The 24,428-nt window shown below is 41.6% G+C and overlaps 2 protein-coding genes across 4 annotated transcripts in view; both read left to right on the top strand.

Annotated features, from left to right (window-relative positions):
• Positions 1 to 491: 491 nt before the first annotated feature.
• Positions 492 to 3,322, top strand: b3galt8 (beta-1,3-galactosyltransferase 8). The gene has a single exon (XM_061671146.1). It carries the CDS (start codon positions 492 to 494, stop codon positions 1,578 to 1,580), a length of 1,089 nt encoding a protein of 362 aa, XP_061527130.1. The 3' UTR covers positions 1,581 to 3,322.
• A 9,610-nt stretch (positions 3,323 to 12,932) lies between these two features.
• The window catches only part of zgc:162952 (PKc_LIMK_like_unk domain-containing protein), a 46,120-nt gene continuing 34,624 nt past the window's right edge, over positions 12,933 to 24,428 (top strand). For 2 of the 3 annotated variants that reach the window (XM_061673076.1, XM_061673074.1), the window contains exon 1: positions 12,934 to 13,364. Coding sequence is in view for 1 of the 3 variants with exons in the window: in XM_061673073.1 (XP_061529057.1) it covers positions 14,208 to 14,238 (31 nt within the window). In the remaining 2 variants the exon portion in view is untranslated. Of the gene's footprint in view, positions 13,365 to 14,169; positions 14,239 to 24,428 lie in introns of all 3 variants that reach the window. The other variant, XM_061673073.1, reaches the window with a different exon arrangement.

Here is a 24,428-nt window from a genome sequence, read left to right as displayed (position 1 = left end):
GCATAATTTATAGATGGGAAGCGGTGGTTCGGTTCAGTGTCAACATTAATATTGGAAACATTCGAAGCTAAAATGCATCTGGCAGACAGTTGGTTAATGTAGTACATTATGGTTTTATATGCTGTGGTTTTTATCATTTCTGTAACAGGTAATATAGCTAAAAGTATCCCAATGTTATAATTTTATGGGTCCAATAATAGGTAACATGACGTATTGTCTTCCAGATTACGATACTGTTTACCACCCTGTTAGTAGAACGATTAAGATGATAAATGTGGGTTATTAACCTGATCACGTTACTGTCCCGTTCAACTCACTGCCATACGGAATAAATAAATGGAAGGTTTTGCTTCCTAATGTGGTTACAAAATTAATGCGTTAATGCGCGTTTTGATCGGTCCGAAAGTGCATTCACTTTTATTCTGAAATCGATCCCACCACTTCCTCTCTGGCAGTGCACGTAGGCTTGACAGTGATGGCTGCAGCCAGTCATGTTTTGGAGGGCAGGGCATTTTCTCGCTGAGTTCCGTATTCTTTTTCCGGCTTCACAATCAAACGAGGACAAACTATTGAACACTGTGAAAGCAGGGAACTTGGGGGCTATGAGGGTACGTTTCTTCAGAAGGTTTGTGAAGCTCCTCACTCTCATGGTTCTAGTTGTGATTGCTCTGTCTGCTTACGTGTTAGTTGCGAGAAATGTACATGTTAAGCAACTTACAAAGGCAAGCCCCCTTCCTGTGCAAGAAGACAGACTCCTGTCCCCTGAAACATACACATATATTTTCAATGAACCTGACGCTTGTAAGAAGAGAAATCCCTTCCTGGTGTTTATGGTCCCAGTGTCACCTCAGGATTATTCGGCAAGGGAAGCCATAAGAGAAACATGGGGTGCCGCAAGTAAAGACACAATAACACTGTTTTACATAGGAGTGCCTGAGGGGGGGCAGGTGAGGACCATTCAGGACATGTTAGTGCAGGAGAAGAGGAAATATTCAGATGTTATCCAGATGAACTTTGTGGACACATACAAGAATCTCACAGTCAAAAGCATGATGATGATGAACTGGCTGGCAACCCACTGCCCCAATGCCTCCTATGCCATGAAGGTGGATGCCGATATATTTGTGAACGTATTCTACCTCATCAAATTACTGAGCAGCTCTCGAAGGAGCGGTTACATTACAGGATCAGTAATAACTGACGGCAAGCCGAGGAGAAACCTCAACAGCAAGTGGCACCTATCAGAGGAGCTTTACTCCGAAAACAGCTTCCCTCCTTATGTGTCAGGTGCTGGGTACGTCTTCTCCATTGACTTGGCCGCCAAGGTCTCATGGGCTTCCAGGTACGTCCGGAGGGTCCCTCTAGAGGACGTCTACGTGGGATTGTGTCTGCGTGTGCTTGGTGTACGACCTGTCTTCGCAAGAAAATGGCTGGGATTCAGGAACCTCTTTGAAATTGGGAATCTGGAGTATGACAGGTGCGCTTTTGCCAGACTTGTTCTCGTCAATGGCTTTACGCCTTCCCAACTGCGACAAGTTTGGAGGGATTTTTCACAGGGTTATAAAAGATGCTGGATTTGAATGAAGTGCTTCAGAGTTGGATCTCTTTCAGAGTTTGAAACAAACAAGTTTAAGTTTAAAAGTGCATGTATTGGTAGCGAGAGTAAATATAACCTATGTGTATTGGCACTGTCAAAATACACTTTCTCGCTCACTTCAGAAACACCATATTTATTTAAGTTGGCTGTATAACTGACAGTGACAATACGACAACAAATAGTATCCTAATAATTTGAAACCAAATAACATCCTGCTGATATATCTTTTGTCTTAAAAGCCCATCCTAAGTGAGAATGTTTTCGCAATCTGTTGGCAAATTGAATACCCGAGAATGTCCATTTTGATGAGCAGGAGACTGGAAGCAATCCTTTGTAATCCTCACATAGCCAAACTGGTAGCTGCTCATTTTTAAGGCCCGGAATATTTAGTGTCCTCAAAAATACAAAGGTTAGTCAAATGTGACGATGTCCTGCTTAAAGATGTATGTAGTTTTGGGATTTCTACTTTCACATAATTCACTCTTACGATACGTATGCGGTGTGAGTCTAATAGATGGGAGTTTGACATTTTTCCTCATGTAAACAACATTGAAACTCTATAGCAGGGGTGTCAAACTCATTTTTGTCTCGGGCCGCATTGTAGTTATGATTTCCCTCAGAGGGCCATTAGAACAGTGAAACTATATAAATATTTAATCACCAAATCATATTATTACCATTACACAACCAATTGAGGGATAGTTTTGAAATCAGAAGACAAGGATCATAGATTGTTCAAGTATTGTTTAAGTTACTGTAGAAAAAGGGTTCGGTAACAGAAAAATGCACTATCTCAACATTATTGTTGACTATTATGACAATTTGGAATTTGGGTACAGATTTGAGCAAAAATCACGGAGGTTGTTGAGCATGATTTGCTTTCGCGGGCCACATAAAATGATGTGGCGGGCCGCATCTGGCCTTGAGTTTGACACCTATGCTCTAAAGAATCACCAAATATATGTGTTTGTGATGAATTAACCAATTAATTGTACTTCAGGGGCTGCTCTAGTTTAGGCATGAATGCCAAAGCGTCTGTTACTGATTTTTACCTTTTAGTGTCTTGATCCGAAGTGCTGGAAAATTCCTCAAGAAAACTGGTGTGTTGTGATTCTATGCCTCTTGAATCTTCCATCAGTACCTGCTGAATATTTGTTCCCCATACTTTAAGTCAAAGATTGGATGAAGTCACCCATAACTAACGTTATGTGACATTGCATTCCTCCTTGGGGAATAAAAAGGACAATCATTTTATCTAAACTATGTAAACTTGACAAAAAAAATGCTGCTTTACAGATGTAAGTGCCTTTTTATCATTACTGTGTTGCATATATTGGCCTGTTGTTTCACTGTGGCCAATTGGCGGCAGTATGGACCAGTGTTTTTGCATCAACTGCAGCCAATAGTGACCTTTAAATTGGAGCGCAAGAAACAATGAAAAAAACTCTCTGATGCCTTTAAATTCTGCTTGTTTTTTTTCTTGCTGCTGACTAATATATCTACCAAAGCACCTTATTCTCAAAAAGACCCTGTGGGACAGGAAGAACTAAATAATGCAGGGGGAACCTTTTGTACCCTGGTAGTTTTTCGTGGTAGAAACACTCATGGAACTCTATCTAACAAGATAGACAGGGAAGTTCCTCAAAAGGTTCCTGCAGTGAAAAAGAGGATAACTAAGAAAGCTGTCTGATGCCTTTAAATCCTGATTGTTTTTTTTTTGTTGCTGCTGACAATGATACATACCAAAGTACCTAATTTAGTACATTGCTGTATATAAAAATAGATGGATGGATATAATTGATTAATCCCTTCGTCCGTTCGTTGGCCTGTGATTGCCTGTCAACCAGTCCAGGATGTACCCCTCCTCCTGTCCAAAGTCTGAGCTGGGATAGGCTCCAACTCACCTGTGGCCCTAGTGAGGATAAGTGGTATAGAAAATAGGTGGATGAATGAGTCCAGTTACTGTATGATTGTTTCCAGTGTGCTTGTTGTCTTGGAGTTAATTGCAATGCTATTGTGTATATTATGTGCATTTTCCATGTCTATTTTAATATATGTATACAGTATATGCACACATGCTGTTTCTGCTGCCCATCTATTGGTGTGACTTGAGAGGTTAAGCCTTCAATGTACTTATGTTGTTTCTATCTGTAAAATAAAATTTAAAAAACATTCATAACTTGGTCCTCAGGTGTGTTACAATGAATCAGTCAAAGGTCCAAGTAAGACATGAGTCAGAAGAAAAATGCCTCACTGACTCTAATTTCACTCAGGTTATCTCGGCCTTTTATAACTGTAGACAAAGAGGAGTCTCAATACTAGTCCATAAAAGGCTACTTTTTACCATAAATAGTACAGTAGCAGACCCAGAAGCCCGATATATAATTGTACAGGCTACAATATTTAACAAGCTTTACACAATCGTCGGTGTATACGCTCCAAATAAAGACGATTCAGCCTTTTTTCCACATGCTCTTTTCATACTTGTTAAACTTGTCAGCCAATTGTACAATTATCATGGGAGGTGATTTTAACCGCACGCTAAATGCCCTAATAGATCGCTCAAATCTCAACAATAGCAATCATCCACAATGCCCCAATATACTAGATCAGTATATGGATGACTTTGGTCTTGTTGACATATGGAGGCTGAAAAACTGTACAGAAAGAGAATATAATTTTTTCTCCTCTGTTCACCGCTCTTTCTGAAGAATAGATGTTTTTCTTTCAAACAATTCAGCAGCTCAAAGAATTACCCCCAAAATACATCCAATCATCATCAGCGACCATGCACCAATTTCTCTCAATCTAAAAGTTGAATCAAGTTTGGGACCCCCACCAACATTGCGCTTCAACACGTCCCTATTGAAGGACCCGGATTTTGATCCTTTCGTGAGGAAGGAATGGGATGAGTTTTTGAAATTCAACGACTCCCCGACTATATCCCCATCTCTGTTGTGGGAAAATCGGAAAGCTGTATTGAGAGGTTGAATCATATCATATACTCTTCGTACAAAAAAAAAAAAAAAATGAAAAAAATGTTTAAAATGGAATTGAGGAAACATTTAACGCCTCACAGAAGAATATGCAACTAATCCGACAGATACAGTTAGAAACCAACTTCAAAAGGCAAAACATCAATTAGATGTTATCTTATCAAAAAGCAAAGATTTTCTACAACAGTTAAGATACACTAACTTTCTCACAAGTGCGTAAGAAAATAGTCGAACAGTTTAATGTTCCTCAACGTACAATTGCAAGGAATTTAGTGATTTCATCATCTACGGTCCATAATATCATCAAAAGGTTCAGAGAATCTGGAGAAATCACTGCATGTAAGCGCAAGGCCGAAAACCAACATTGAATACCTGTGACCTTCGATCCCTCAGGCGACACTGCATCAAAAACCAACATAAATGTGTATAGAATATAACCACACGGGCTCAGGAACACTTCAGAAAACCAATGTCAGTAAATACAGTTCGGTGCTACATCCGTAAGTGCAATTTGAAACTCTTCTATGCAAAGCAAAACCATTTATCAACAACAACCAGAAACGCCGCTGGCTTCTCTGGGCCCGAGGTCATCTAAGATGGACTGATGAAAAGTGGAAAAGTGTTCTGTTTACCGACGAGTCCACATTTCAAATTGTTTTTGGAAATTGTGGACGCCGTGTCCTCCGTGTCCTTTTCAAATCTGCAGGAGAAGGTATTCAAGTTGTTGGCTGGCGTGCTATTGTTCTCAGCTTGGGGTGATCATCGCTTGTAATTGGTCAGCGATTACAATGCATGCCAGACTAATTTAGAGTCGTTAGCACTAAACTGTTTTTCCAACTTTGCTGCATAGTTTCTCTTGGCAATGTTAATTTCTTTAGTCAGCTGGTTTCTAGCTCGATTATACGGGGGCCCTGTCCCCACTCTGATATGCGCCATCCTTAGCTTGGCGAAGTTGCTTAAGTTTGGCAGTGAACCATGGCTTGTTGTTATTGAATGTGCGAAATGACTTTGTTGGTACACACACATCTTCACAGAAACAAATATAGGATGTGACAGTGTCTGTATATTCATGCAGGCTGCCAGCTGAATTTTCAAACACACTCCAGTCTGTGCAGTCTAAACAGTTTTGAAGTTCGATCTTGGCTACATTGGTCCACTTTTTCACTGTTTTCACTGTAGGCTTCACACATTTAAGTTCTTTCCTGTATGTGGGTATTAAATTAATTAAGCAGTGATCAGACGAGCCCAGTGCTGCACGAGGTTTGGCACGGTATGTGTTATTTGGCGTAGTATAGCAGTGGTCTAAAATGTTATTTTCCCTGGTAGGACAGTCGATGTGCTCCTTGCATTTAGGGAGTTCGTGGTTGAGTTAAGCTTTGTTAAAGTCCTCGAGAATAATGAGGGGTGAGTCCGGGTGGGTTTTTTTTTTTCGTTTACTTGTTCGACGAGCATTAGCAGTGCAGCGTTTGTGCTATCTTGAGGCGGAATGTAGACAGCGGCGAGAATGAATTATGCAAACTCACGTGGCAAGTAGAATGGCTTACAGTTCTAAATGCGGGCTGCAGTGTGTGCTGAGCTCTGTGACGTCAGTACACCATTTTTCGTTGACATAGAAGCATATCCCGCCGCCTTTTGTTTTCCTTTATGATTCCATGTCGCGGTCTGCCCGGTGAAGAAGGAAGCCCGGGAAGCATGACGGCGCCATCGGGTACAGCCTCACAAAGCCAAGTCTCCTTAAAGCACCTGGCGGCGGAACGTCTGAAGTCTTTACTGGTCTTTATCAGAAGATGAAGCTCGTCCATTTTGTTGGGCAGGGAGCGTAGATTCGCAAAGTGGATCGACAGAAACGGTGCAGCGCCGCAATGGTAAACGCCAATTTTGACGCTCCCTTGCGTTTTGAACGGCATGAACAATGCATTCAAAACTCAGTGTAAAAAGGCTTTTGCGGATAAAGCACGCACGCACACGCGGTGTGTGTCGAGTCCTCCGTCGAACCCCAGCGACTACCTCACCGAACCCCTGGGGTTCGCTCGAACTCAGGTTAAGAACCACTGATTTCAACGAACAAAAACAGCAGCTTTCATGGTTTGTAGTATTTGTCTGGCACTGTCTGCACAAACGTGGATATTTCAGCCCACTTAAAACTTGAGAAAACACCTTGCAGTAAATAGCTGATGTGTTGTTGTTGTTTGAGCTGTGCATACACACACACATGAGCATGCACACGCACGCACACAGCAATTACCAGAAATTGCACATTCACATTTTATTTTCTTATTTTTATTTTCTATTATTTTGATCCGCTCGTACATTTTGTATTAATTAGGAAACGCGCCTACAATTATGTAATTAGTTTACGGATGTTAATGTTAAATGTATTCAGCGACGAAGCAATGTTAGGTATTATGTCACAGCACAGAATGAACTAACTTCAAATTCAGAAATGGCCAATAAAAAACAGAAAAATACAGTGCTTAATATTTTCCTGGACGATGCATTTGGGATTAGACTTTGAAACTGGTAATAGTGAAAAATTAAGTGAAACAGACAATGATTTTAGTCAATTCTTTACCAGAATGAGAGTGCTTGAAGAGGAAGATGCTATTCATGTGGCACAGCTTGAAGCAGGCATCAGGTGGAGATGGACCTGGCTCAAGTTGGAGCCCAAAACAAAAAAGAAAAGAAATGAGGCATATTTTATTTTAAATCTTAAACATGTAACGTACTTGAGCGGTGGAAATAAATGTTTTTCTGCATGAATAAAATTTGTTTAGTTTGCCTTGTTGTACTGTTCAGTCTTCCAAAATTCTCTGCAGTACAATGGTTTTTTTGGGGTCACCTTTTTCATTCCTTTGGTTTTGCATGTCTGTTTAACTTACAATTTAAAATAATTGTCATCAAAACGATCGTCCGAACATCCCTCCAGAGTACATTGTTCTATTGACAATGTGACAAAGCAATTTGACTGTCTTATCCGTACACATGACACACAGACCCATCATTCTGATGACACTGACATGTTTATTGAAGCAGATATTTAGTTTTGAGAGGTGAACAAAGGATTTTGAGCAAGAGACTTACTTTTGCAGGTAATCCGTGGTCTTTTGCTATTTATACAAATTGTTTTGCAAATTTCAAGATTGAATCGGAAAATGTACCAAAGCGACTGAGCAAAACAGTAATACATTGATTTCATTCAGTACTTTCGCTCAAAAGATTTGTTCGTTTGAATGGATCGTCGGCGAACAACACAACACCACCCGAGCCCCTTCTATCGCTCCGCTCCCCAAACATTTAAATGCAAAATGCTTGATATGCAAATGCACAGTGACACTTTTGAATTTGGTGCACTTTTAATATTTATGTTCACCCCTGCTTACAGTATGTAGTTTGGTACATCTCAGTAAATTAGAACAGTGTCCAAAGCTTAATGTATTTACAACCCCAATTCTCTAGCCATAAAATTCTAAGTCAATGATTATTTGCGAAAAACAATAAAGTTTATCAGTTTGAACATTAAATCTTGTCTTTGTAGTGTATTCAATTAAATGTAGGTTGAACAAGATTTACAAATCATTGTATTCTGTTTTTATTTATGTTGAACACAAAGTCCCAACTTCATTGGAATTGGAATTGTACTATTGAAGTAAATAAACTATTGGATAATGCAATAAAAGAGTATAAAGACTATATTTTGTCCCCCTGAATCCTGACTGTCTGGCATGAAAAGACTCACCTGTTCCTGTTTTAGGTCAGTTTGGACTTAATAAAATTATTTCTGTTTGCTAAATTCTGGAATAAGGAGGGTGTTTTTTTTTTTGTTTTTTTTTTAAAATCATCACTATGTTTTATGTATCTAGACTACTACAGTATCTTTAATACAACTGTGGTTTTTATGTATCTAGACTACAACAGTATCTTTCATGGCAAACATTTTCCATGTTGGGGGCTCCACAATATTCTGATGTGGCAACAGCGATTTGGGACTGCCTCGTGGATGACTTCATGGCTGTGCCCACCACAGAGGAGTGGATGAGAATTGCTGAGAGGTTTGACGGAGTACTGGGATTTTCCTTTCTGGTGTGGAGCACAGGATGGAAAGGAACCCTTTCCAACTCCGGATCCCAGTTCTATAACTTAAGAGCCACCCACACACATCAAAATTCCTACAATACTACTTAATCAGCCCCAAAATGATTGCACCTGTTTGTAGACACATCAACTATTCATTTGCATGTCATAATAAACGTCTGCTTATATACAGTATTTTATCCATGGTACCGTAATTTCTTGTGTATAATGCGCATTTTCTACCCCAGAAAAATTGTCAAAAGTGGACATTATACTATGGTATAGGAGAAAATGAAATACTTTCACATTTTATCAATGTATGCCGCCATCTAGAGGTTATGAAAAAGCTGTACACTTTCATTCCACTATGCCAGCGCTCCCTAGAGGTAATGAAAAAGTTGTACACTTTCATTCTAGTCTGCCACCTTGAGGTTACTGAAAAGGTAGAGACTACACTTTCATTCAAATATGACAGGGTTACATATGACTGCATATATATACAATTGTGCTCATAAATTTACACACCCGGGGAGAATGTGTGAAATATTCTTTTGTTTTTGTTTTTTAATATGACTGAACAACAACCATTAATTTATTCATGATTATGTTTCGTTTAATGATAATGCTTTTCTGAAATGCTTGACAGTTTAATTTGAATCCCATAAAAGTAAAATTTAATGTGTTTCGTCTGGTCCTTCATTTTTTTCTTAAAAGAATTGTACACATCGTACAAATCCTGCCTCGGTAATCAAACATATGAGCACAACTGTGTTTTGTCATTTACGAAATTAAAGTAGGGCTATGAATTTCAAAATAAGAGCAAGTAAATAAAGTATTATATGTTCAAATAAGGTGTTTAACTTCAGAATAATTCTTTGAAAAAACTAACAAAATACAGATAAAATACTTAATGTTTTGATCATATGAGTGGAAGCAAAATCATGCATTGTAAAAAAGCCTTATACATAGGCAGAAGGGTTTTCCAGAATTTTGAGGTCAACTTTGGGGGTTCACATTATACATGGGTGCGCATTATACACGAGAAATTGCGGTATATAGTATTTAATTGATTGTATTATATTGTGAGGCAATAAAGCATCACTTTTGAAATTGCTACACTGTAAAATTTATGGGCTACATTTAGCAAGTAACCAAACTACACAGTAGTAAAATACTGAACTAAACCTGACGACATGACATCATAATATAAGGTAAGGAACATAAGGTTGTTTATGTATGGAATAAGTATTTTTGTTTGAAAAAAGTAAAATACAAAAAATAATAAAGTGGATTTATTATTTTTTTAAATTAACTAAACATCCATCTACAACAAAATAATTTGGGGGGAGAAAAAATGGAAAATTATCCTCCTGCTGCTGGATGATAGCTGGGATAGGCTCCAGCACGCCCGCGACCCTAGTGGGGAGAAGCGGCTCAGAAAATGGATGGATGGGTATATGTAAATATCTATAAAGAGCTTCAAAGGGTACCCATTATATATATTTTATAATTAAATAATGTCTATATATATTGTGTGTATAAATAGGTGTGCACTCGATATACTCGGAGACAAATTAAATATATATATATATATATATATATATATATATATATAAATTTATGCATGTGCTAGGTGGATGTGATCACGCCAGGGTTGTGTCGTGGGTTTCTAGTTCTGCGTTAACAGAGCGGACCAGCCGCGGCTTGAGTTAAACAGAGATTGCAGGAGGCGCCTGCATTGGTTTTACCAGATTATTCCAAAAAAAATTCCTTTTGTGTCCTCCGCTGGGGGGAGTTTTGCATGTGCAGTCCTTTGCTAGCCTACTGGCCATTCTTGCTTGATGAGCTAGATGAGCTCGAGCCCAGAGAAGCCGGCGGCGTTTCTGGGTGTTGTTGATCAATGGCTTTTGCTTTGCATAGTAGAGTTTCAAGTTGCAGTTACGGATGTAGCGCCGAAATGTATTGCCTGACATTGGTTTTCTGAAGTGTTCCTGAGCCCACGTGGTGATATCCTTTTCACATTGATGTCAGTTTTTGATGCAGTGCCGCCTGAGGGATCGAAGGTCACTGGCATTTAATGTTGGTTTTCAGCCTTGCCGCTTACATGCAGTGATTTCTCCAGATTCTCTGAACCTTTTGATGATATTATGGACCGTAGATGATGAAATCCCTAAATTCCTTGCATTTGTACGTTGAGGAACATTGTCCTTAAACTGTTCGACTATTGTCTCACGCACTTGTTCACAAAGAGATGAACCTCGCCCCATCTTTGCTTGTGAATGACTGAGCATTTCAGGGAAGCTCCATTTATACCCAATCAGAGCACCCACCTGTTCCCAATTAGCCTGTTCACCTGTGGGATGTTCCAAACAGGTGTTTGATGAGCATTCCTCAACTTTCTGTGTCTTTTTTGCCACCTGTCCCAGCTTTTTGGGAACGTTTTGCAGCCATAAAATTCCAAGTTAATGATTATTTGCTAAAAACTATAAAGTTTATCAGTTTGAACGTTAAATATCTTGTCTTTGTAGTGTATTCAATTCAATGTAGGTTGAACATGATTTGCAAATCATTGTATTCTGTTTTTATTTATGTTTAACACAACATCCCAACTTCATTGGAATTGGGGTTGTAAACTTACACCTACTGGGACCATGTCAAGTTTTGGCGCACAGGCGTGAGCTCCATTGACGTGTGGTGGATGGCAGACTTAGCTCACCAGTGGGCATCCAACCCTCTTAATAATCAATTCATTGAACTCATTATTATCCATCAATCTATTTTCTGAGCCGCTTCTCCTCACTACGGTCGCGCGCGTGCTGGACCCTATCCCAGCTATCATCGGGCAGGAGGCGGGGTACACCCTGAACTGGTTGCCAGTCGCAGGGCACATACAATCGCAGGGCACATACAAACAAACAACCATTCGCACTCACATTCACACCTATGGGCAACTTAGAGTCGTCAATTAACCTACCATGCATGTTTTAGGGATGTGGGAGGAAACCGGAGTGCCCGGAGAAAACCCACACAGGCACGGGGAGAACATGCAAACTCCACACAGTCGGGGCCAGGGATTGAACCCCGGTCCTCAGAACTGCTAGGCAGATGCTCTAACCAGTCACACTTTCCCCGGATTTCATCACCAGGCTTCTGCCATCTAGAGGTAACAGTCATTCTCACATTAGTGGGCAGGTTTTCGAAAGCAGCCCAATTCTTAGCACTCTCTAAGCTCCCGTCTGCCAAGGAGACCACTGACTTATTGGTTCTGCACGCCATTTCGTCTGATATTGTTTCCGACAGGGGTCCCCGAGTTCACCTAAATGGTCTGGAAGGCTTTTTATACAGCACTTGCCACAGGGGTCAGTCTCTCGTATAGTTCCCACCCGCAGACCAATGGCCAGTGCGCGAGCACCAATCAAGAGCTCGAGACAGCTCTTCGTTGCATGACTCAGTCCAGTCCGGCTTCGTGGAGTGAAAAACTTACTTGGATTGAATACGTCTATAACTCCCTGCCCGGCGCCTCCTCTGGTATGTCCCCATTCCAATGCTCCCTGGGTTACACACCCCCGCTTTTCTGCGGTGCTGCCCCCTCCTCCTCCTCTTGTGTTGATTGATGGGCATGCCACCTACATGGTGAACTGGCACTCAGATGTGCATCGCCGTGGTAGGGGTTTCCACTACTTGGTTGATTGGAAGGACTATGAAGGAGGAGCAGAGCTGGATTCCCGCCCGGCAAATTATGGGCAGGGCGTTGATCCGTGATTTCCATCGCAGGCACCCTGGTGGCCTGCGCTGTGTGGCACCCATAGGAGGGGGGGTACTATCAGGGCTCCTGCCTCAGCACCCTGAACTACGCCCTATGTGTTTTGTGTGTTTGGTGTGTGTCTGTGGTTGACTTAACTTCGTCTTACACACTATTAAAACATTTCCTGTACAGTTACTTAAGGTTTTATTATGCTAACAGTTTGACTCTGGAACTGAATATTTCAATTTCCATTTGTTTTTATTTATTATTTTTATTTTTATTTATTTATTTATTTTTTGGGGGGGGCAGTATAAAATACTTAACGTGTAACAATTTTGTAAAACAGTTTGGCATTTGCCTGTACTGTATATGCTTTTTGTTTGAGTCTATTCATCTCCCACACAGTCTGAGTGGGAGTTAATGCTCTGGGTTAGAACTCTCATTGTTCCCCACAACGCCGCCCCCTCCAGCAAACACACACACAAACACTCTCTCTGTGCTGGGTTGTGTCTGGATACATCTCATCAACACATGCAGCTCCTAGGAGAGTTTCTAATGCAGTTCAGATAGTCATCACAAAATATATGTTTGGAGGCATAAATAAATCCCGACTACAAAGTGCCAGTGAAAATCTGCTTCCATCCAACGCTCGTATGCTTCTTGAAGCAGCAACCAAGTCAGTCTGCTATTCCCTTCCAGCCTCCCTCCTCGTGGGTGGAGTTCCATCCACCGACGCACGGCTGGTGGAGCTGGTTCCTAAGACAACCCATGAAACATGCATCCCACTAGCGAGACTGCTTTCACAGCAGCTGCGGGGAAACTGAAGCCACCACTTGAAACCTGCGAGAGAGAGAGAGACAATCTAACCACACTTCCTGTTGTGACAGCAAACATGCGAGGATATATGATGCAGAAACCCGCCACATAACCTGCCTTTTACAACAGAATCATTAAGGTAAGGAAATTATTTATTTTCAGATGCTTTTCCTAATGCGTTCTCAGTACCTGACTTACAGTATATAGTCTGTTATTAACACATCCAGATAAATGTAGGCATTGCACATAATCAGTGTGGCATTGAAAATGGACAACCAATGAAGTTTTTCCCACTCACAACAACATGCATGATGTTGTGGAAGTATGCAGTGGTTCCCAAAAATTAATACAAGCCTCCAAATACAACACAAAATGTTAGAAATGTTTGGAATTTCACATTTACAGCTCTAGAGGCTGTTGACACGTTTTTTTTTTTTTTTAACTTTGGCATGTGGACTGAAAGTCTCACCACTGACTTCTGTATGTTTATACATACTTTTTATGGGGGGGGATGGTGATACATTTAACAGCTAGGACTTTGATTGACTTGCTACAAAAGATAAATACTAAGCTCTGAAGTTAACAGGAAACAATATGAAAGTTGTTTCCTGTGTTAATAGACAAATGTTTGTAGATTTACAAGAGCCTACAGGATCCTTTCAACAAACCTATGTCAAATTTACATCCATTACTTGAGGCTAAAAATATAGTCAGTCCCTGAAGAATTATTATTTTGTAGTTTATATATAAAAAACAGAATTTTCTTCTGGTGTTCTTAGTACTAGGAAGTATCAAATCAGAGAAATCAGTGACTGCCCCTAACCCAGCATGCCACTCACTATTGATGTCTTGTTTTCAGTGCTGTGTGCTTCGTGACATGTTTTGTGTAGTCCTGTGACTGTGCTTTGCTCATTTGCTGTTGCATGTATGTGGTTCCTCCTCAGTTTCTGCAGACTTCTGGGTTTTTTCCAACTTCCACAAGATGCATATGAATAGCTTACTGAATCAGTTGAGTAAGTATTATGAGATTTAAATACTTACATTTTTCTTTAGAGAAACACATTTACAAGGTTCTTCATAGGAACATGTGTCTGCATAGAAGAGGCTATCATGTATTGCCAGTGTTAAAAAAGTAATTTGTTATGAAATACATTACAAAAAAGCATTATAATTAATTACTGATTTACTTCTTTGTGAATGTCATTAGTTACCTGGGAAATTAATTATTACATTACTTTTTTGAAAAAGCTTTAAGTACGATTTTGTGGGCCAGTTACATAGAGTAGAACAGCATAGATGTATTCTTTTTTAACATATTTATTGGACTTCAAACCACAACTGGTAGACATACTGTAGGCCCAAATGCAAGTATTTTCTTCACTACTAAAAGATTCAACAATAAATGCTTTAAACTCATTGAAGCGTAATGTTAAAAAAAAAAAAAAAAAAAAAAAAAAAAGCTTCCAGAGAAACGGTACATGCTGTACTTCCAAGTATTTTCAACAAAGTATTCTCCATTGTAGATTTTAAAAAGTGCTTTAAACACTTTGTACTGAAAGTTCAATAAATTAAATTGAGAGGTTTCATAGGATTTGGGGGATCCGCAACGTGTGGTCCTTGGGGAGCCTGCAGGCACCATTTTGGTGACCCGTGTTATAAAAAAATGGACACGTGATAGAAATAATTACGAACAGAAACAGTGCACACACATAAAGTATTCTATTGTTGCTGTAGGACAAAGTGATTCTAGCGAACCAATTGAATAATAATACATGACATTCATGTATTATTGTAGATATTGTCTAATTACTATGTTGAGGTAGATCGAGAAAAATAACACAGTTATGTTTTATAACTTTAAATATTCATTGAACCTTATTGAACATCTATATATTTCGACAATGTCTGTTTACATGGCATGCGTACCCCTGGTCCGACCAGTGCTATGGCAACTACAACCCCAATTCCAATGAAGTTGGGACGGTGTGTTAACCATAAATAAAAACAGATTACAATGATTTGCAAATCATGTTCAACCTATATTTAATTGAATACACTACAAAGACAAGATATTTTTGTTTAATGTTCAAACTGATCAACTTTATTGATTTTAGCAAATAATCACTAACTTAGAATTTTATGGCTGCAACATGTTCCAAAAAAGCTGGGACACCTTGGATTTAAGAAAGCATAGTTTACCAACACCTGCACTGGACATTGCACCCCAATCATGACTAACTGTGGATATTTCACACTGGACCTCAAGCAGCTTGGGCTCTGTTATTCACCCGTCTTCCTCCAAACCCTTGGACCTTGATTCCCGAATGAAAGGCACACTTTACTTTCATCGGAAAAGAGGACCTCGGACCACTGGCCAACGATCCAGTCCTTCTTCTCCTTGGCCCAGTTGAGACGCTTCTTGCGTTGGGTCAGGCTCAGAAGTGGCTTGACCCGAAGAACCCGACAGTTGTAGCCCATCTCCCGGATGCGTCTGAATGTGATGGTTTGTGAAGCTGTGACTCCCGCCTCATTCCACTCTTTCTGGATCTCTGCTAGAATTGTGAATCTTTTTTGTTTGATAATCAAATGAAGCCCACAGTCATCTCTTTTGCTGGTGCATCTTCTCCTGCCACATTTTGTCCTTCCTCTAGTCTTTACATTGATATGCTTGGACACTGCACTCTGTGAACAGCCAACCTCCTTAGCTATGAACATTTGTGGCTTACCCATCCTATGGAGGGTATCAATAATGGTCTTCTGCCCAGAATCAGAATCATCTTTATTTGCCAAGTATGTCCAAAAAAAAAAACACAAGATGGGTTTTCTCCGGGCACTCCGGTTTTCTCCCACATCCCAAAAACATGCATGAATTGGAGACTCTAAAATTGCCAGTAGGTGTGAATGTGAGTGCGAATGGTTGTTTGTTTGTATGTGCCCTGCGATTGGCTGGCAACCAGTTCAGGGTGTACCCCGCCTCCTGCCCGATGATACTGGGGATAGGCTCCAGCACGCCTGTGACCCTAGTGAGGAGAAGCGGCTCAGAAAATGGATGGATGAATATAATATTTTTACCTTTCCATGATATCCATTTTTTTTGGAAAGGGTCTGTCTATCTAGCTATCTATCTATTTAGCTAGCTAGCTAGCTATATACTGAATATGAGGTTACGGCACCCTGAGCATTTGGTAACCCTGACCTATGGGCGGGCCCCCCGTGACTGAATAGTTACGGTGACAAAACTATTGTAAATGTCAAAGAAGAACTCAATATTACTATGAACCCCTTATTTACTGTTGGAAAACAAATAAGTTAGGTGTGAAGGTTCAATAATTTGTGACTGATGCATTTACCCTCAAATGTGTTGCTTTTATCCACCAAACAGAAGCACCTCAGCAGTTGTGTTGAAGTGTTGCAGAGGTGTAACGGGGTTTCGGAGGATGTGGGGTTGGGAGTGATGACAATTGTAAGGGCCCTCGATGGAAATTGTTTTCACTGGATCCAAAAGCGGCACCCCTGTGGTGAAAATGAAAAAAAATGTATCTCTCCACCAACCAGTCACAACTTCAGTTATCTTTATTTTGTTCCTTTGTACGTCTTCTGCTCTTTTGATTCCTGGCATGTAGTGCTTTGCAATATGGACAGAATTTTCTATCCGAATATAGGTAATTTCATATCCTGATTAGAGTATCTATCCCAATATAGTATATTCAGAGGTGCCCAATGTTACGGAACGTCCGTATTTTGTTCCGGAAGTCACAGAACGTTGACTCGTTGTGGGTGTAACACTGATTGTTCCAGATATTGGAAAAAAACATCGAGCGTCTGACATTACCAGCGTGTCCACATTTAACAACTGCTTGCTGCATGCTATTTTATTACAGAGGCAAAATTTTCTTTTTCTCCAGTGTCAATGCATTATAAGTCACTGATCGTCGCCTCCACAGAAGCAAATAAGTTACACTTCTTACCATGCTTCTTACATGTATCGTTTATGTTATCACAAAGGGAGGGCGAGGGGTGGGTAGGAAAAGACAGAAAAGCATGATGCTAATTGCTAAGCTATCGTTATGCAGTCGCAAAACATCGAAATAAATGATTTGGTGAAACAATATACTTAGGTCTTCACATCGGTCTGGCTGGAACCGTGTTTCCGCGGAGCGTAACCAACTTTGAACAACAAAATAACAGGCCAATTAATAGGTGTTTAGAAATATAAATAATAAAAAAATACACATCCAGACAGGACGCCACATCTGAACTGGAAATGAATTAGTACGTCACGGCACACATCACCTCAAAACGTGGGCAGGTTAAAAGTGTATTATTATTAATAAATATTTGTAATATCCGATTTGATAACCTTTATTAGTCCCACAATGGGGTAATTTGCATTGTTTCAGCAGCAATTATGGATAGAATAGAAACGATGGAATTACATTGCTTCATTTTACATGTACTTCTTGTAGACATCAAGAAGTACATTGCACGAACTAGAAATTAAAACTAATGTGCATACATAAACTATCCAATTCAGTCAATCAACAATGTTATTTGTTTGTTTGTAAAATAGAGTGCTGAGTTTTAATTTTGCCGTTGGAGATCTGCTTCATCTTGAAGTCATAATTTATTAACGATTATGATTATGACTGTCACACGGAAATGTTCTTGACAAAATTTTGCTAACATGGAAATTCAGACAAATTTGGACAAATTGTTTTGGATGTGAATTTTTATAAGGTGGCATCTCTGACTATTCCTGAATTTCTTTAAAATTACATGAAATGAATAGCAATTTTCCCTTGTCTTTTCTCCATTTGTTTATAAAACACATTTTATATAGAAAACACAACGAAGAGAAAACACAACAAAGTGAATAAAATAAAAAATAAAAAGCACATTTCCAGTGGGCATATTCTATTCAAAATATCTGGTAGTAGAACCAATTTTCAAGGAATGCAATAGAGTGTGAAGAATTAACAAATTAACCAAGTGGCTCGTTTATCAGTCAAGTATGCATACCGATTAACCAGTAGAAATTATAATAAATTAACTGTTTCAGAGGTTGGGCTTTAGTAGTCACAAATTTGCCATCTTGCTGTGCTCTGAGATGAAATGAAACTTAACTATGAAGACAACCTAGTCAACACAGGCGTGATACAATGTCTTACATGTAACTACTTTCAAAGTACTGAGCCATATACTGGTTTTTCTCTTCTCAATTTGTAGTTTTGGTGAACTTTAGTGCCTTGTCACGACTTCCAGCTGAACGGTCCTTCATGTGGTGTCTTTAAAAGTGGTAGAAAATATTGAACTCGGTTGAGTCGCTAGGCGTAGCGGACATGCTTCCGCAACCTGAAGTGTCACAGTAACTCCCCCACAACATGATAAGCTTCATTCATCCCTGTGGCCTTGGTGTGTGAGACAGGCACTAAAAGGACGCCGAGCGTATGGACCGTAAATTAATTATCAGGTCCCGTTAAAATCTTGGTTTACAATCACCAAAGAGACCTTTTCTTCGTTTGAACTGACAGAACAATCAAGTGGTGGGGAGAGCCTCTCCCCAATAGGAACAATTGCTGGGACACGGGCGACACCCGCTGGCGTTTGAGAGTTACTGCAACCCGTGGCCTTCCATTCAGAGTTTTCTTTAACTGAAGATAATATGTCTGTTTTGATATTTCATGAACTCTGCAGAAATATTCCAAATGTATGCCTTGATTTCTGTGTCAGTGTGTCAACTTTGCAGGTGCGGCTGCGAGATTTTGAGAACTGTTTGTCTTGATTTGAAGCCAAACAGCATGAAAGTGTTGCATTGAACCATAAGCAGTTGATTTGCCAAGACTAAAGTTTAAACATTCATTTTATATGCTTTATGTATGAGTAAGAGTACAATGTTGGGAGTGTTTTAGATTAATATATGATTTTTAAACCCATTTTATGGGTCAAAATTGTAGACTAGGTTCAAGCTGAAGGGTGTGGTCTTCCTCCAGTCTCACCATCCCTTAGACACGCCCCCTGGGTATTTAACCTTTGGGTACCGCCTCTTCTGGCACTCTTGGTTTTTTTCTCTCTTGTGCCTGGCTCCCTCTCGTCTTGCTCTGGGTGACCTCGCCACGGCTCAGCCGTGCCGCTGCCACTCCCCCCTCCCCTTTCCTTTTCTCGGCCAACGTGACCCTTGGCATGGAGAATCGGCTTCCTAGCTTCCGTGGATCACCGTTGCTAAGCATCCAGAACAGTTGCTGCTGAGGTACCAGATACGCTCCCAGCCAAACCTGAGTTCTCTGAACTTGCTAGCGGATCCTGAAAACAGGCAGGAAGAGAGACGGTCATATCAGAATCAGAATCATCTTTATTTGCCAAGTATGTCCAAAACACACAAGGAATTTGTCTCCGGTAGTTGGAGACGCTCTAGTACAACAGACAGTCAATTTACAGAACACTTTGGGGACATAAAGACATTGACAAAAAACAATTGTGGAAAAAGATGCAGAGTCCTCTAGCACTTAGAGCAGTTCGAATGACTAATATTGCAATAGTCCGGTGCAATGACCATTGTGCAAAGGGCGCTGAGACTTCAAGGAGTGTATGCGGTTTAAAGTGACGAGTAGTGCGATCATCTGGGACAATGTTGGTTGTGCAAATGTTACAGATACTCCTCAATCAGTGTGCAAATGGAGCAGATGCTACTCTGGCATGAGTGGCCAGTATTTGCAAATAGTGCAGCATGGCGAGGCAACTACAGTGAGTGCACGAGTAATACATAATTGGCCCCACAGAAATGTGACAACGAACTCAAGTCAAAAAAAAAAAAAAAAAAAAATTTCCAGCTTGTTGTAATGGAATTATAGGTTAGGTGCTTAAGAAGTTGATCGCAAGAGGGAAGAAGCTGTTGGAATGTCTACTAGTTCTAGTTTGCGTTGATCGGTAGCGCCTACCTGAGGGAAGGAGCTGGAAGAGCTGGTGACCGGGGTGCAGACGGTCCGAGAGGATTTTGCACGCCCTTGTCTTAGTTCTGGCAGCGTGCAAGTCCTCAATGGTGGGTAGGGGGGTACCGACAATCCTTTCAGCAGTTTTGATTGTCCGTTGCAGTCGGAGTTTGTCCTTTTTTGTAGCAGCACCAAACCAGACTGTGATGGAAGAACACAGGACTGATTCGATGACCGCTGTGTAGAACTGTCTCAGCAGCTCCGGTGGCAGGCCGTGCTTTCTCAGAAGCCGCAGGAAGTACATCCTCTGCTGGGCCTTTTTGAGGACGGAGTTGATGTTGGTCGCCCACTTCAGGTCCTGAGAGATTGTAATTCCCAGGAACTTGAAGGTCTCGACGGTTGACACAAGGCAGCTGAACAACGTGAGGGGCAGCTGTGGCGAAGGATGCCTCCTGAAGTCCACGATCATCTCGACCGTCTTGAGCGTGTTCAGCTCCAGGTTGTGTCAGCCGCACCACAGCTCCAGCCGCTCCGCTTCCTGTCGATATGCAGACTCGTCACCGTCCTTGATGAGGCCGATGACAGTGGTGTCATCTGCAAACTTCAGGAGCTTGACAGTCGGGTTCGCTGAGGTGCAGTCGTTCGTGTAGAGAGAGAAGAGCAGCGGATAGAGGACAGTGCTGCTGCTGCGTGTGGATGAGGTGGCCTCCCCCAGCCTGACCTGCGGTGTCCTGCCCGTCAGAAAGCTGTAAATCCACTGGCAGATGGCAGGTGAGATGCTGAGCTGGAGAAGCTTGGTTGAAAGGAGTTCAGGGATGATGGTGTTGAACGCTGAGCTGTGGTCCACGAACAGGATCCTCGCGTAGGTCCCTGCACTGTCGAGGTGTTCTAGGATGAAGTGCAGTCCCATGTTGACTGCATTATCCGCAGACCTGTTCGCTTGGTAGGCAAACTGCAGGGGGTCCAGCAGGGGACCTGTGACACTCTTGAGGTGGTCCAGCACGAGATGTTCAAAGGACTTCATGACCACAGATGTCAAAGCGACAGGCCTGTAGTCATTCAGACCAGAGATTGCAGGTTTCTTGGGGACTGGAATGATGGTGGAGCGTTTGAAACAGGATGGAACTTCGCACATTTCCAAAGATCTGTTGAAGATCTGAGTGAAGACTGGAGCGAGCTGGTCCGCGCAGACTTTGAGGCAGGATGGGGACACATGGTCCGGTCCTGCCGCTTTGTTAATCTTCTGTTGTTTGAAGATGCGTCTCACATCCTGTTCATGGATGGTTAACGCAGAAGTCAGAGGTGTGGTTGTGGTCGCGGGTGGGGCCGGGTGGGTGTGTGGAGTGAAACTGTCCTTTTCAAATCTGCAATAGAAGGTATTCAAGTCGTTGGCTAGTGTGCTATTGTTCTCAGCTTGGGGGGATCGTCGCTTGTAATTAGTCAGCGATTGGAATGCATGCCAGACTGATTTTGAGTCGTTTGCGCTAAACTGTTTTTCCAACTTTGCTGCATAGATCCTCTTTGCAATGTTAATTTCTTTCGTAAGCTGGTTTCTAGCTCGATTATACAGGGCCCTGTCCCCGCTCTGATATGCATCTTCCTTAGCTTGGCGAAGCTGCTTAAGTTTAGCAGTGAACCACGGCTTGTTGTTGTTGAATGTCCGAAATGATTTTGTTGGTACACAAACCTCTTCACAGAAACTGATATAGAATGTGACAGTGTCCGTATATTCATCCAGGCTGCCAGCTGAATTTTCAAAGACACTCCAGTCTGTGTCGTCTAAACAGCTTTGAAGTTCCATCTTGGCTTCATTGGTCCAATTTTTGACTGTTTTCACTGTAGGCTTCACACATTTAAGTTCTTGCTTGTACGTCGGTATTAAGTGAATTAAGCAGTGATCAGACGAGCCCAGGGCTGCACGAGTTATAGCACGGTATGCGTTTTTTACCGTAGTGTAGCAGTGGTCTAAAGTATTATTTTCCCTGGTAGGACAGTCGATGTGCTGCTTGTATTTAGGGAGTTCGTGGTTGAGTTTAGCTTTGTTAAAGTCCCCGAGAATAATGAGGGGTGAGTCCGGGTGTTTTTTTTTAAATTTCGTTGACTTGTTCGGCGAGCGTTAGCAGTGCGGCGTTCGTGTTAGCTTGCGGTGTAATATAGACTCCAGCCAGTATAAACGATGCAAACTCACGTGGCGAGTAGAATGGTTTACAGTTCAAAAACAGCAACTCCAAATGCGGGCTGCAGTGTGTGTTGAGCACCGTGACGTCCGTACACCATTTTTCGTTGATATGGAGGCATATCCCGCCGCCCTTCGTTTTCCCCGATGATTCCATGTCGCGGTCCGCTCGATGAATGTTGAAGCCGGGAAGCATGACGGCGCCATCGGGTACAGCGTCGCAAAGCCAGGTCTCCGTGAAGCACATGGCCGCGGAAGTCTTTACTGGTCTTTAACAGAAGATGAAGCTCGTCCATTTTGTTGGGTAGGGAGCGTACATTAGCGAGGTGGATCGACGGGAACGCCAATCTGTGTCCTCTCTTGCGGAGTTTCACCTGAACGCCGGCTCGTTTTCCTCTGTGGCGCCGCTTCCGCCTCCATGCGCCGAAAACCGCGGACGCCGCTCCGGTGAGTAACTCGGGGAAAAAACTGAGCGGATATTCTCCCAATGAAGCGTGACGAACAACTTCCCTTTTTCTTCTCCCTCCTGTTTTTTATTTTATTTTTCAGCATCCATTTCTTCTTCTACCAAACCTGCTTCGTTTCTCCTCCTGAGATGCGCGGAGAAAAGACCATCCCCAAAGACCAAAAAACCTATGGTCAAGCGCTACTAGGATGTACAATATTAGTTATTTTCATCTTTAGCCCCGCAACACACAATGTCCTATTTTCCTTTTCGTATGCCCATTTTTCTTTCTGTCACCATTATTTCCTTTTTGTAGTTAGACCCCTCTGTGTGTTTCCCTATAGATACCTCGTAGATTTCATTAAATATTCTACAAAATTCCACTCTTTTATGTGTTTTGACAACAACAAACAAAAGGCAGCGGGATATGCTTCTATATCAATGAAAAATGGTGTACGGACATCACGGAGCTCAGCGCACACTGCACCCCGCATTTAGAGTCGCTGTTTTTGAACTGTAAGCCATTCTACTCGCCCCATTAATTAGCATCTTTCATTCTCACTGGTGTTTAAATTCCGCCTCAAGCTAACACGAATGCCGCACTGCTAACGCTCGCTGAACAAGTAAACGAAATTGAAAATAAAACACCCGCACTCACCCCTCATTATTCTCGGGGACATTAACAAAGCTAAACTCAACCACAAACTCCCTAAATACAGGCAGCACATCAACTGTTCGACCAGGGAAAATAACATTTTAGACCACTGCTATACTACGCTAAATAACGCATACCATACCATACCTGGTGCAGCCCTGGGCTCGTCTGATCACTGCGTAAATCACTTAATACCAGCATGTAGGCAAGAACTTAAATGCGCGAAGCCTATGGTGAAAACAGTGAAAAAGTGGACCGATTAAGCAAAGATAGAACTTCAAAGCTGTTAAAACTGCACAGACTGGAGTGTCTTTGAAAATTCAGCTGCCAGCCTGGATGAATATACTGACTGTCACATCCTATATTAGTTTCTGTGAAGATGTATGTGTAACAACAAAGTCATTTTGCACATTCAATAACAACAAACCGTAGTTCATTGCCAAACTTAAACAACTTTGCCAGGCTAAAGAGGACGCATATCAAAGTGGGGACAGGAACCTGTATAATTGCACTAGAAACCAGCTGACTAAAGAAATTAACATTACAAAGAGAAACTATGCAATAAAGTTAGACAAACAGTTTAGCGCTAATGACTCTAAATCAGGCGGCATGGTGGACGACTGGTTAGCGCGTCTGCCTCACATTTCTGAGGTCCGGGGTTCAATCCCCAGCCCCGCTTGTGTGGCGTTTGCATGTTCTCCCCGTGCCTGTGTGGGTTTTCTCCGGGCACTCCGGTTTCCTCCCACATCCCAAAAACGTGGAAGAACATTAATTGACGACTCTAAATTGCCCATAGGTGTGAATGTGAGTGCGAATGGTTGTTTGTTTATGTGTGCCCTACGATTGGCTGGCAACCAGTTCAGGGTGTACCGCGCCTCATGCCGATGATAGCTGGGACCTTAAGAGCATCACAGGTCCCCTGCTGGATCCCTGCAGTTTGCCTACCGAGTAAACAGGTCCGCGGTTGATGCAGTCAACATGGGACTGCACTTCATCCTAGA

The sequence above is a fragment of the Phycodurus eques genome, chromosome 3, assembly GCF_024500275.1.
Source record: "Phycodurus eques isolate BA_2022a chromosome 3, UOR_Pequ_1.1, whole genome shotgun sequence".
Taxonomy (NCBI): domain Eukaryota; kingdom Metazoa; phylum Chordata; class Actinopteri; order Syngnathiformes; family Syngnathidae; genus Phycodurus; species Phycodurus eques.
This window is presented reverse-complemented; position numbering and strand designations above follow the sequence as displayed.

Coding starts and splice junctions, on each gene's coding strand:
- b3galt8 (XM_061671146.1), top strand. CDS start 492: ATGTTTTGGAGGGCAGGGCATTTTCTCGCTGAGTTCCGTATTCTTTTT.